The sequence below is a fragment of the Emys orbicularis genome, chromosome 11 (genome assembly GCF_028017835.1).
Source record: "Emys orbicularis isolate rEmyOrb1 chromosome 11, rEmyOrb1.hap1, whole genome shotgun sequence".
In the NCBI taxonomy this organism is placed as follows: domain Eukaryota; kingdom Metazoa; phylum Chordata; order Testudines; family Emydidae; genus Emys; species Emys orbicularis.
Window position 1 is genome coordinate 27,276,361 of NC_088693.1, and position 12,970 is coordinate 27,289,330.

The 12,970-nt window shown below is 36.2% G+C and overlaps 1 protein-coding gene across 1 annotated transcript in view; it reads left to right on the top strand.

Annotated features, from left to right (window-relative positions):
* The first annotated feature begins 244 nt into the window (after positions 1-244).
* The window catches only part of RIF1 (replication timing regulatory factor 1), a 50,551-nt gene continuing 37,825 nt past the window's right edge, over positions 245-12,970 (top strand). The window contains exons 1-8 of the mRNA XM_065413157.1: positions 245-318; positions 1,146-1,276; positions 1,358-1,452; positions 3,501-3,690; positions 4,936-5,028; positions 5,131-5,269; positions 10,026-10,177; positions 12,219-12,339. Coding sequence (XP_065269229.1) covers positions 1,415-1,452; positions 3,501-3,690; positions 4,936-5,028; positions 5,131-5,269; positions 10,026-10,177; positions 12,219-12,339 — 733 coding nt within the window. The 5' untranslated portion in view covers positions 245-318; positions 1,146-1,276; positions 1,358-1,414. The remainder of the gene's footprint in view (positions 319-1,145; positions 1,277-1,357; positions 1,453-3,500; positions 3,691-4,935; positions 5,029-5,130; positions 5,270-10,025; positions 10,178-12,218; positions 12,340-12,970) is intronic.

The following is a 12,970-nucleotide window of genomic DNA, read 5'->3' on the forward strand; positions in this document are numbered from 1 at the left end:
GTTTTGTAGTTTTAGGTGTGACTTTGTGCTGTAGAAGGTAGACATATTTTTCAGTTTGCATTTAGATATAAGATTTCATTAAGCATGGGATTTTTTTTTATTCTGTGTTCCATTTCATTGACTTAATCATAACTCAGCTAAGCAGCTACACAGTACATAATCATACTTTGTAATTAGTGATACGACTTGGAGTTTTAATGTCTTTTTTTGTTTTTTTACAGGCACACATTTCTAGTCAGAACTCAGAGCTGAGCAGTGCAGCACTACAAGCTTTAGGATTTTGTGTCTTTAACTCAAAGATTACCTCTGAATTATCTGGTAAAAAAAAATATTACTAGAACTCCTTCTGTTACCTTGATTTTGAAATGTGCCCTAATCTGTTTCTTTAATTCTAGATTAAAATTAGGAATTTTCAGGGAACGAGGCAGAGATTTGTAAGTAAAATGTCGGAATTAATTGATGAGTTGGTTCCAGGTGATGGGAACAGCTTGCCCTGTGGTATAGACAGAATGTAATTAATTCATTGCTCCCAAACTCTCAAACTTTACATTGTCATATCATCACATTAATAATGCTGAACATTATCTTTCTTCCAAAGTGCTGTACAAACAGCCGCTTCACTTTCAGCTTTGCTTCTGTTAATGGTTAAAACCATGTAGAGCCTGGGATGGGCATACAATATCAACAAAACAGTGAAATTGACTATGGCTAAAGTGGTACCAATTGCACAGTGTTTTTAAAAAAAAACAAAAAAAACCCCTGGAAAATTAGAGAGAAATTTGTGTAGTCTTTGGTGTTTCTTGTAATAGATACGTTTTTCAGATAGAAATTTGACTTTCAAGTTTATACTGTTTCAATTTTCTATAGTGCTAATGTAGATGGCAACATAGATATGTACTATTCTACACATTTTTGCCTATTAGTAGTCTATTTTAGTTGCTCTTTATTGGAAAGTTTATTTATATTTAATATAGTTAAAATGTTAGTTACATTTTTGTGGGTTTTGGAATTGCGTAGCTGGTCCTGTATTAACGTTTGATCCTCCCAAGCCAAAGTTTCTTGTGTGACCTAAAAGCTTTCTAAGAAAATGAATAGAATTTGTGAAAACATAATTTGAATGCCATATATTCTGTTCTGCTTTTTAGCAACTGAAATACAAGAATTACTTTCAACAGTGAACAGTATTGCTGTAAAAACTTCAGACAAGAATACACGCACTCGAGCCCTTTGGGTAATCTCTAAGCAGACCTTTCCTTCTGAAATTGTTGGGAAGGAGGTGAGCTTCTTAACTCTTCCCCCCCCCCCCCCTCTAATTTAAAGAGACAATTTAGTTAACCTCATCCCATTGTTTCTTCAGGTACCCAGTATAATTTCTACACTAGAAACCATACTTACTAAAGGAGATGTATATTCCATGGCTGTTGAATATGAAGCACTAAATGTTGTCATACGGTACGTGAACTGTAATGCTAAATGTTTAAAACAGATATTGAGTCTTTGGAAAAGCCCATTTGAAAAAAGAATCTGTTGGAGGCACTATAGTTTAAGGACAATATTTGACCTACTTTAAAATTGTTAAACATGCTAAGTAATGTTCTCAATGTTGCCTGTATATATTTAAAAAAAATCAGTATGATAAAGTCAGGTTTTTTATGAACTGTGTCATAACTACTTATGCTTTTTCTGAAGCCTGCTGGACCATTTAATTTGCAAAATGTCTTTCCAGACCTATAATGTCATCACTGATTTTGATGTGGAAAGGGACACAGTCAGATAAAAAATATTCATTGCTACCATTTTTAACAACTTAAGTTACTAAACTTTTTTTTTAATCTATTCTACGTTATATAATTGTTTCTTTGTTTTTTTCCCTACACCTTTTAGTCACCTTGAAAAATGAAGCTAAATTCAGTGAGATGTTTCCAGCATTGCATGGGAATGTTTACATCCAAAAACTTGTTTTAAGTTCATTACAGTATTTATTATGATACTGTTTTGTACTAGTTTTTAATTACAAAGCCTACATTTTAGGATTAAAACTTATTGAGTATGTTCCTCCCATTGGCATTGTTGGAAATAATAGAAATAGTAGATTTTATCATCAACACTGAGTGAATTTAATATTCCTGAGAGTGAAGAATTAAGATCGTTGGCTTAAAGCTGGCATGTTAGGCTCATTGTAAAATACTCTTACCATCTCTACTAATGGACTGCAATCCTGATGTTCCAGTCATGGTCCTTTATTGAGCAGAGACAAATTACACAGTTGCACCGAACTATGTGTGTGTGCACGCAAGTTCAGTCTCGTAGTCTTTTTCACTTGAGACCTAATCAGTTTGATTTAAGTTCTCTAGAGTAGTGTTTCTGAATGACCGGTCCATGGACTGGCACCGGTCTCTGAGCTCTCCCTGTCACACTTTAGGAAGGCAGCAAGCTGGTCCCTGGTATCAAAAAGATTGAGAGAAACAGTCTCTAAACTGTGTCAGGGAGACCTTGGGGACTAATGTCAGTCCACAGTCTGGGCATTGAGAAACACTGCTCTAGAGCAAACTGGCTAGTTCACTTAAGTCCCTATGTTGTTTGGCCCTTCCAAAATAAACCTTGTAAAGTAGACAATAATAGTTACTACTGTCCACTTGCTACATTTTCCTGATGTATGGAAAGCAATTCCGGCTTTAGTTGAGACGGTTCAGTGTGTACTTGTTAAAGACAAACATTTGACTCAGTAATTTTTGAATATTTACCTACTGTTATTACAAGGAATACCTAAGATTACTATAACTGAAAAGTTAGAGGTTTTTTTCTCTCTGTTTATATTGTATATTTGGCAATACTGTGGGCATTGTTAATTTAATTTGCATAATTCAGTTTTCCCCGTGTGTGTGTCTTTCACACAGCAATAGAGAGGATAGCTCTCTATTGGACAAAAGCTCTCACTAGGAAAATGTGATTGTAAAATTGGCAGATATCCTCAGAGGTTGCAGTTGTATAGACCCAAAATTAAATGTAACTTAAAAATAATTGACTAGGTTTCAAGTTGAAGGTCATCTTTTTAACAAGGACACCTGTTCAGAGGTCCTTCAGACTAGTTTTCTTTCCCTTTTAACTTAATTGAAAATTACTTCTGTATAGTATCATCTGCTGCTTTGGGTTATACCATTAAGATCTGGAATCTTAACTTGAACAAAACAAGTTCAGAGGAAGTTGTTCAGAATAAATTTCTCTTTGGTTTTTATCACCTTGGTCAGGCTTTTCGACGGAAGTATCTGAATTGGTACTTCAGTGATATACTGATATGTAGAGTTTCACTGAATTAGATTTTCAAAGTGTAATTCAAATTTATTAGAAAATGTTTTGAACAGCATTTTGTTAGTGCATAATACATCTGAATTATAAATGCATATTTTAATAACACTAGCTAAAGATATTTTTGTTAAGCCCAGCAGTAAGTATAGTGGTTCTATATGTAGTTTAATACATGTGTGCTTTGTTGAACTCAGTCTAATGGAACAGACTCCAACCCAAATGGGAGAAGAGGCTGTGAGGTGGGCAAAGCTGATCATTCCTATGGTCGTCCATTCAGCTCATAAGGTGCAGTTACGAGGTGCTGCTGCATTGGAGATGGGAATGCCATTGTTACTTCAGAAACAGCAGGAAGTGGCAGTCATAACTGAACATCTTATGACTACTGTAAGTGGAAAGTGCTTTTAAAAACTTCTTTCCCTCAGGATTTTAGAGAAGCTGTGAGACTTCTAGCAATGTTTTCTTTTATGCTCTTAGGGTAATTCAGAAAAAATATCATTTAACTATGTACTTGTCTCTGCAACCTTGACTGGAAGGCCATTTCATACTATGATTTTTTTCAAAGGATCTGTTAACGTGAATTTGGTTCACGGAAGGTAACAGTGATAGAACTGAAGGCATATTCAGCTTGGACAGTGAATAGAAGTGCAAGCTTTCTTAGTGTCCCAGTATGCTTCCACACAGTTTTGGAAGGGACGCTGTCTCCATTCCCATTCATTCTTTGATTTGTCTGCTGAGAGTACCAATGAAAGTATTAAGAACTGAGATCATCAGCTAACTTTTCCTAACTCAGTAGCCAAATGGTGGCAACCTATTTTGGCTGTTATCAACATATGCTGGATTTGAACCAGTACCTCGTAGATGAATGGCTCTATCATATTACCAGTCACCTTAGCCAGCCTTGCAAAATTCTATTTGTCCAGTGTGAGTAAAGTATCTTCAGTTTTTTTTCTATCATCATTAAGATTAAAGGGAAAGTGAATTAATTTTGCGCCAGATTGTAAACTTTCATGACAGTTTTGAAAGACTGCGTAAGCCTTATAGAAATCATTTCAAGCTCTTTGGGGGCAAGGGCTATGTTTTTATTGTGTGTGTTCAGGGCCTATTATGATGGGGTCCAGGTCAATGACTAGTTCAGTAATTGCCCACTATTTCTATATTAAGTTATATATTAGAAATGGAAAAGGACTGTGTGAGGTCTGCTTGTCTATTCTACTGCATAGTCGAGAGAGAACTAGTTTTTTTTTTTAAAAGGTGAATGGGCTTGATTGCAGCACTGTGGCCTGGTTGGCTGCTGTAATTTTCATAGACCCATGGGCCTGTCTAAGTCGCTCCAGGGACGACTTCAGCCCCAGAGCAACCCAGCATCGGGAAGATGCAAAGGTGACTTAAAGCTACTATATTCCCTCCTACACCTCTGGTGACCTGCAAGTTTTGTGCTGCGCCTCTAAAAGGTTTTGTAGAAGTAGTACAGTTAAATCCCATGCTGGAGTCACTTCCTTTTAACTCTTGTCAATATAGTGCATCTGTATTTTATAAATTGTATTTAACTTAATCTTCAGTACAAAACTTGTAGCTCATTCTGTGTATTTCACTGCATAAGAAAATATAACAACCTTTTCTTGTCTTCAGAAAGTAATTTCAGAACTCCAAAAGTTATTTTCTTCAAAAAATGAGACCTATGTGTTGAAATTGTGGCCTTTGTTTGTCAAGCTACTTGGAAAGGTAAGCAGAAGAGCAATAACTTTACTATTTAAGGTTCCATGACAATAGATACTGACAGTGTAAATGCTTCATTGTATAAAAACAGTATTATTTTACCTTTAGACACTCCATCGTAGTGGCAGTTTTATCAACTCATTGTTGCAACTGGAAGAACTTGGATTCCGTAGTGGATCACCAGTGGTAAAGAAAATAGCCTTCATTGCATGGAAGAGTCTGATAGATAATTTTGCTTTGAATCCAGGTAGATAAAAATATATTAAACAACTTAAGTTTAATGTCGAGCTAACCAGGAGAAAGGAAAACACTTATTTTACCCATCGTAATCTGGTAGTGCTCAACTATGTACAGGTTAAATATGATCTCTCTAAAAATGCACATTTCTACTGATTAATGGTTCTTTCTTAGCTCAGTCTTGCTGCACGGCAGAATTACTAAAGTTAAACTTTTTTTTCATAGTAGTTTAATTGGGCCAAGCACAGATAGCAATGAGATGGGACACACAAGGTTACACTACAGTTCTTTATTTTGTGCTACATGGATTTATTACCGGGAACTGTGGTCAAGGAATCTGGAGATTGAGAAATTACTTCTGTAATCAGTACTGAGACTTAAACAAGCCTGTTTAAGTTCAGCATGCATCCTGACTACTTTATAAAAGATCCTTTGCAAGATTGGACCGTACTCTCCGGGATACGTATTCCGAAGGAAAATGAGACAAAAATGGAAGTTTCTTAAATTAGTAAAATTTCATTTAAATTCTCACTGAAGTGTTTATTCCCCACCCTCATTATTAGACTTGGCAGAATTCAATTTTTTTAATAATCTGTATGGATAATATTATTTTTAAGCCTTTATTTTTATTGATTTAAATTTTCACAGTTGCAGGAGATTATGGGGGTCTGACAACAATTATTTAATTATAGTTGACGCTGAGATTCAAAATGTTAAAGCTTTATAACAGTTAAAACACAAATTGTCAACATCCCATGTCAAAATATACAAAGTAAATATCCTTAAATCAGACTCCTAAGTTTTCAATAGCATTTTTCTTACTTTGCCTATCTGTAAGTTTTGATGGTCGTAAATGGAAGTAGTTTTTTTTTGTCCATTTATGTATATATGGTAAAATGGACATTTACCAGGAAAAAGCTAATCCTTCCAAGGCTATTTAAAATAGATCATTTAGCAATGCTTTAGTTCTGCTAAAGAAATAACAGATAGGATTATTGGTGGTAACGTGGCTTAATTTTCCAGTACAAATAAGGAATCTAAGTCAAAGTCTTAGCATTCTGTGGTTCTGTAGCATACAGTATTTATCCCATACTAGTGAAATGACTAAATACATCTTCTCTGTTCTTTTGCATGCTTTTATGTGGAGTCAAGAAAAAACTGTCTGGATTTGCTTTGACACTTCTCCAGAGTATAAAGGCTAATTAAACTGGGAAATTAAAGCTGTGTGAGAAATAACTAATAGCCAAGCCATGCAGACACTTCACTGCTACTGTGAACGTTTGTGACCTCAGACATATCTATATCTAATTTAAGATCTGTCAGCCTGATGCAGTTGCTAAAATGTACAAGTAGAGTTTATTCATGGTCTTATTTTCCTATTACAATGTCAAATGTTGATAGAATGACTTTTTTTCCTTTCCACATCCAACAAGAGTAGATCTTCTCCCTCCATGCATCTACTGGAGTTAAGATAGCTTGGGGAAACACCTGCCATTTCCAGGAGCTCATTAGAAAGCTCTGTTTGTAGAACAACCAGCAATGCAGCACTATCCTACTAACCACTCTTCTTCAAATTAACAACCTTTACCTATTAGCCAGTAACCTATAACGAGTTGCAGCGTATTTTCACTTTAATATTTGAAATTCTGGAGCTCTCCCTTTGTTTACAGACACAGTATGGAGGGCTCCACACTGTCCTCATCTTAGCTGAGTGGTGGTGGGCTGATGCTGAAGCAGTCAGGGAAGGCCCACTCCAAATACAGTGAGGTGCTCTCGGCACAGCACTCTTCTTATAGTGTTGCTAATGCTGTATTTGGCAGGTTCTGTCTTTCTGAGCCTGGTCAGCCCTGAACCCTGATGCTGTTTTACCTTCACTGGCAAGTCTTTTTGTTCTGTTTCAACGTGCTGAACATGATATTCAAGCTAAGGAGTGAATCCTGGTTCTCTCCCCTTTTCCTTCTTTATTGGATGCTAGAGTTGAAGGGACCTGGCTATTTCTAAAACAATTCCTCTAAAAACCAGTTGCAAACAGGTGCTAGTGAGTACTGCAACTTGAATCTATTTCCAAATTTGAGCTAGTAAAAATATTTCAGAAAAGTGGAGGACAGTTGCCTGACAGATATGGTGATAAAATAATGGAGAGTTTTCCAGTGTAAGGGTTTATAAATCTTTACCACGAGATAATAAATCCAACATTTTGAGGGTAGCATGATTGTTTTTTCAAGACAGATGTTGCAGAAGCCTCCTTGGCAAAATCCCACCTGATTTTTCCTAAAAGAGGCACCCTTAGGAAAAACTTGGGCTCTGGCTTTTCAATCCCTATAGCTTTGATGGGCTAACCATTAACATTATATGAGCTCTAGAGGACATTTTTTATGTTCATATTCAAGATCTCTTCCATAGACTCTCCCATGTTCGCATCTTGAGCTATGAAATTCTACACCACTGATGGATGGTATATATTGCTCTTCCCTTGGAAAGTAGACAAGCAGTTATGCAATTCTGCTTTGTGAAAAACTTGAAATGAGATGCCTATTTGGAGAAAAGCTCGAGAAAATAATGACAGATTCCATAGACAACTATTACATCTTTTCCACTGTTGATGAAGATGGGGGCCCACAAGGTTTGCTCCCATGCATCCTGAAAATATTCTGAGATGATGATCAGGTTAAACAGGAATAAATTATGGAATCCAAACAGGGGCCTAGCTAGACAGGAATGACTTCCCATCTTCCTCCATCGCCAATTACTACTGGAGGAGTATCTTATAATATATCTTCCCTCATCTACCAGTGGATCCATGGGACAGGTCTGCCACAGACATGCACTTGCACTATAATCAGTCTGTCTGTGTGTAGTCTAGAAATAATCTAGAGCTCTCCCATACTACTCCTCAGCCTTACTGGCACAATATCTATAGAAATCTTCATCTGAGGTGACTAAAGATATTTTTATTAAAATATTGGACACTACATTGTTTTGTGAGTAAGATCAAAGTTACCTTCTCAAGTGATAAGCACGGCAAGAGAACAAATATCGCTGCTACTCGAAACACAGATGACTAATGGCATTCCTTTAGGTTGGGGAACACATAATGACTCTCATGTTGTCTGTGGCACTTAGACACAGACACAAGGCTACAACTTCAGGCTTCAAATTTTCCTACTTTCCCTCAAGTACATCCTGTTAATGTTAGATAGCAATCACTATTTCTTTTTATGGCACCCAAAGTATATTGGGTTTAGAAATTCTTGCCCTGAATCTCTTGGTTTTAGAGTTTAATCCCAAATAGAGGATTATGGGATTGGGAGACAGCCAGAAGGAATTGAGCAGTAGAGTTAGAATAAGGTTAGCAGTCATTCTAATTTCTTCGGTTAACAGGTTCTATACTATGGGTCTAGCTCCTTTTGGAAATTGCCTCCCTTTCTCAAGAGATTGCTCCAACAGTTTAATTGTTTCAGCAGAATGTAGCTGTGATCAGATCTCCCAAGTACAGAGAGAGAGATTCTCAGGTTGCTAGGGCTATTTCCATAGAAGGCTTTAAATAATAGGACAGAGATCTTGAACTGGATACTGCATTCAAGAATGAGCTAGTGCACGAAGTGGAGCATTGATACGCTATATGATCATCAGAGCCTTACTTCCAAAGTTTCAGCATCATCTCTCTCAAATTCTGCTGCCCACAAATGGACCTTTCCATATTTTCTCAAATACAAGTTGAGCACGTGTTCTAGGGGGAGATAAGTCCAGCAGCCCTGAACACTTTTACATGCTTTGTTCCTCAATGCATTGCTGAGTAAGTCAGGTTTCTTCTTTTCATTCTATATGTATCCAAAATAAAAGAGCAGCTACAGTGTGAACTGGATGTCTGAAGAACCTTCAGAGCATAGATTCGCTGTACCAGAGATCTTCGGGCTGTGCTCTTTCATCCAAATTACAGAGGTCAAATAGCTTCAATTCAGTATATCCATATGACTTTGATAATTACATCAAGAAAACATATACCAATATTGGCAACCCAGCTCAATATTGACCTTTTAGAGTGAGCTGAATGCTTTGTTTCCAGCAGAAGAAATACGCAGTTATAACTTAAGCCCCGATTCACACCTTCATTAGGCATAAATTAGATTTTGTTTTTCTCCTATTCCTTCAGGAGACAACTCCCCTAAATATTCATTGCATAAATTATCCCTATTAGTTAAATCCTAATTTTTCAAAGTTGTGGGTTGTTGTTTTTTTTTTTTAATACCATAGTTTTCCTTTTCCACTTTCCTTGATTTGTCATTGCTGTATCGAAGTCTTGCCAAATCTGTGATTCAGATAAGAGGGGGATTCCTTATTAGGTAATTTCTCTTCTACCATTTAACATCTGCTAATTTGGATCATTTATCAAAACTAGCTTTTCTATGCTTGGATTCTTTTCTTCCAGGATTTGTATGGAAAAGCTATTTTTCCTTCCTTTTATTCCTGTTTGAGTATTTTTTAACAAAATTACTCTTTCAGTGTTAACTGCTAAACAGTTTCAGAAGTACTTGTTCTGGCAGTCTCCTGGTGGAAAATGGAAATGAGTTTTTCCTGCCGACTATATTGGTGGGACTGAGTACCTAGAAAATCTTCTGATGGAGAAGACTGACTCTTGCTGAATTAGTGAATGTGTTAATTGAAAGAAAATAACCTAACAGTTTAGAAATTTCCCTTTTTATTGTGTTGCAAAATAATTTAGACTTTTTATTGCATCTTTTAAAATGTGTTCTTTGTTCCTCAAGAGATACTGTGCAGTGCAAAAAGGCTGAAATTGCTAATGCAGCCATTGAGCTCTATCCATGTAAGAACAGAGGCTTTGGCACTAACAAAACTGGAGGTCTGGTGGTATTTACTGGTGAGACTTGGACCTCAGCTGCCTGCCAACTTTGAACAGGTAACAAATGCAAATAGTTTTAGCATAGTAGTTGAGCCTATGTTTTGTTCATGTAAAACTGAAACTTGCTTTATGATTATCTTCTTTCGGTAGCTGTTTATCTGGACTCTCTGTAATCTGTAGCCATAAAACAATTATTAAAAGGATACTGTCACTCTTGTACGCTCCAAACCTGACATGCTTCCAAAAATTTAAGCTGGTAGGTCAATATAAAAGAACAATTTGTACTAATGGTACACATGGAGCTCTAAATTAACTATCAAGAGGAATTACCTGAATATAACTGTGGACTGCTCAGTTAAATCCTCTACTCAGTACACACCAATAGTCAGACAAAATACGCTTTCTATAAGGAATAAAATGGAAAATATTGACATAAGATTTTCACTGTATAAATCAGCTCTCCTACAACACTGTGTTCGGTTCTCATCATCCTGCCTGCACATAGAAAATTTTCCATGAAAAGAGACTGGAAAGATCAGGATTTGTTATCTTGGAAAACGTAAGAGGGGATATAAAAAAATTAACAGTATAGCAAAGGTAGATCAGGCACTTCTGTGGTCCTTGCTCAGAAGACACAAAGAGGCATTCGGTGGACAAATAGAAAATACATCTAGTATTTGGCAGCCTGTTTATAAATTAGTACTCTTAGCAAGGAGCAGTAGTTACCCTGATCTTTGTGATATGCATTTATTCTCAGTTAACTTCTATGTGAAATAAGAGCTGCCATACTTTGTCAGTGATGGCTTGACTCGCTCCGTATCTTGTCTCCAACAGTGGCCTGTACCAGAGCTTCAGGGGAGTGTACAGAACAAGGCAGTTAGGAAGCAATCCACCCTTCTTCCATTCCCAGCTTCTGGTAGTCAGACGTTAAGGGTTGCCTTGAGCATGGTTACATCCCTGACCACCTTGCCATTAATGGACCTATACTCCATGAACTTACTCATTTCTTTTTCAAAGTTTAAAAGGACACTCTATTTAAAATTCAAATAGATTTCAAGTAAATAGTAGTTTTAAGTATTATCTCTGCTCTTGAGGCTTCCTGCTAGTTTTTATGGGTTTATAATCACAGCTACCTACTTTTTCTATAGACTCATGCAAACAAACACAATTGACTAGTGTCACATTCACAACAAAAAAGACCATTTAAAAAAAAAAATCTTTCAATTATAGTAATGCAGGTGTTGTTTCTAACAGTAGGTAAAGAATTTTATGTTTAAGAACAGTGTTGGTGTTTTAATGTCTTCATTTTCACCTATAAAGCCCTAAATGATTTGGGCTTTAGCTACATGGAGAGTGACAGTCTCTCAAGTGATACTGCAGCAGTTGTGATAGAGTGGAGTCAAGTTTACAGCCCCCTAGTCAAAAAGGGATTGGACTGATTTATTATTTTTGAGGGGTTCACTCTCTATATCCTGTTGAGCATGGACTTGGTGGACCTGCAAGACCTACAGGTTGATTTAGTGGTAGTGATGGGGTGAGGCTTGTTCTGGAATTAGGCTTTTCAGTTAGGTTAATTTTAACACCTTTTTGACATGTTTTGACTGACACTAGTAATGCACCTAGAGACTTTGGTAGATATAACTGGAAAACTACTTAAATAATAGTATAATTGGACTGAGCACAAACTGCTAGCACTGGGTTTCATAATTCTATCAAATTATATTCCAGGATGTGATTAACTGAAAATCTTACTTATTGAGCTATGCTTTTGATCTACCTTTTTAATATAGAAAAGATTAGAAAAACATATGAAACAATTGCAAACTGCACTGTCTCAGTAACATCTCATTTGAAATTATTTAACTTTCATTTGGTGATGACATTATTGAAAATTTTACTGATTTGGTTAGTCATTAAAATGAAGCTGCTATATATTAGAAATAACTTTAAAACAAGTAGTTTACAGAGCAGTTTAGTCTTTGTATGATTCCACTTTCTCCTCAGAGAAGGTATAATGCAGATTTGAGACTAAATGTACTCTTTTATTCCTCTTCATGTGTGTCATACACACTATCATTGAGGTTTGGTGTCTTTGCAGGTTTGTGTTCCATTAATCCAAAGCACTTTAAGTGTAGATTCTTCTGTTGTAACTCAAGGAACTCCCTCTCGTGCAGCAGCCAATCAGAGTTTAGCCACAGCAACATCTGCACAGAAATCAGGTACAAAATAAGCCCTGCTTCCAAATATAACTCAAATGCTGGAACTAAGTTTAAAATAAACTTAAGTGTTAATTGAGGATCAATCGCAAACAATATATTGATACTGCACATTCTTATCAGTCTACTGGTCTAGAGTAATTTAGTAGCTAATTAAACCAAGAAAACTTTGTCTGTTTTAAGCCTACAAAACTATTCAAATCCGAGAATGCGGGAAAGAATTCCTTGGTGCACTGCATTGTTCCTAGATATTGCAAGTATTCTTTGTCCCGTGTCTAAATGTTATTTTATATTTTATATTTATATATAATTGTTACATTTGTTCATTTGCATACTGTCTGGTATTCTTGTCAGCCATAAGCAGATTCATCAGGGACCTCATTAGACCTCTTATGCATATACCATGATGTAATTTGGATGAATGGTTGCCAATGATGGAATAAACAATTCTCAGTTCTAAATTACTTTCACGTTTACGTCTAGTTAAACCATTCATTTAACCTTAACATGTAATTCTTTTTAGTAGCTCTAAGTGTTGTATAAATCTCTATCTCAGTTGAGGCTTTTTTAAAAACAAGTGGACTTTAAACTTTAAGATTATGTAAAATAGTTTTAGTTGCAATAGAGTGGAGGA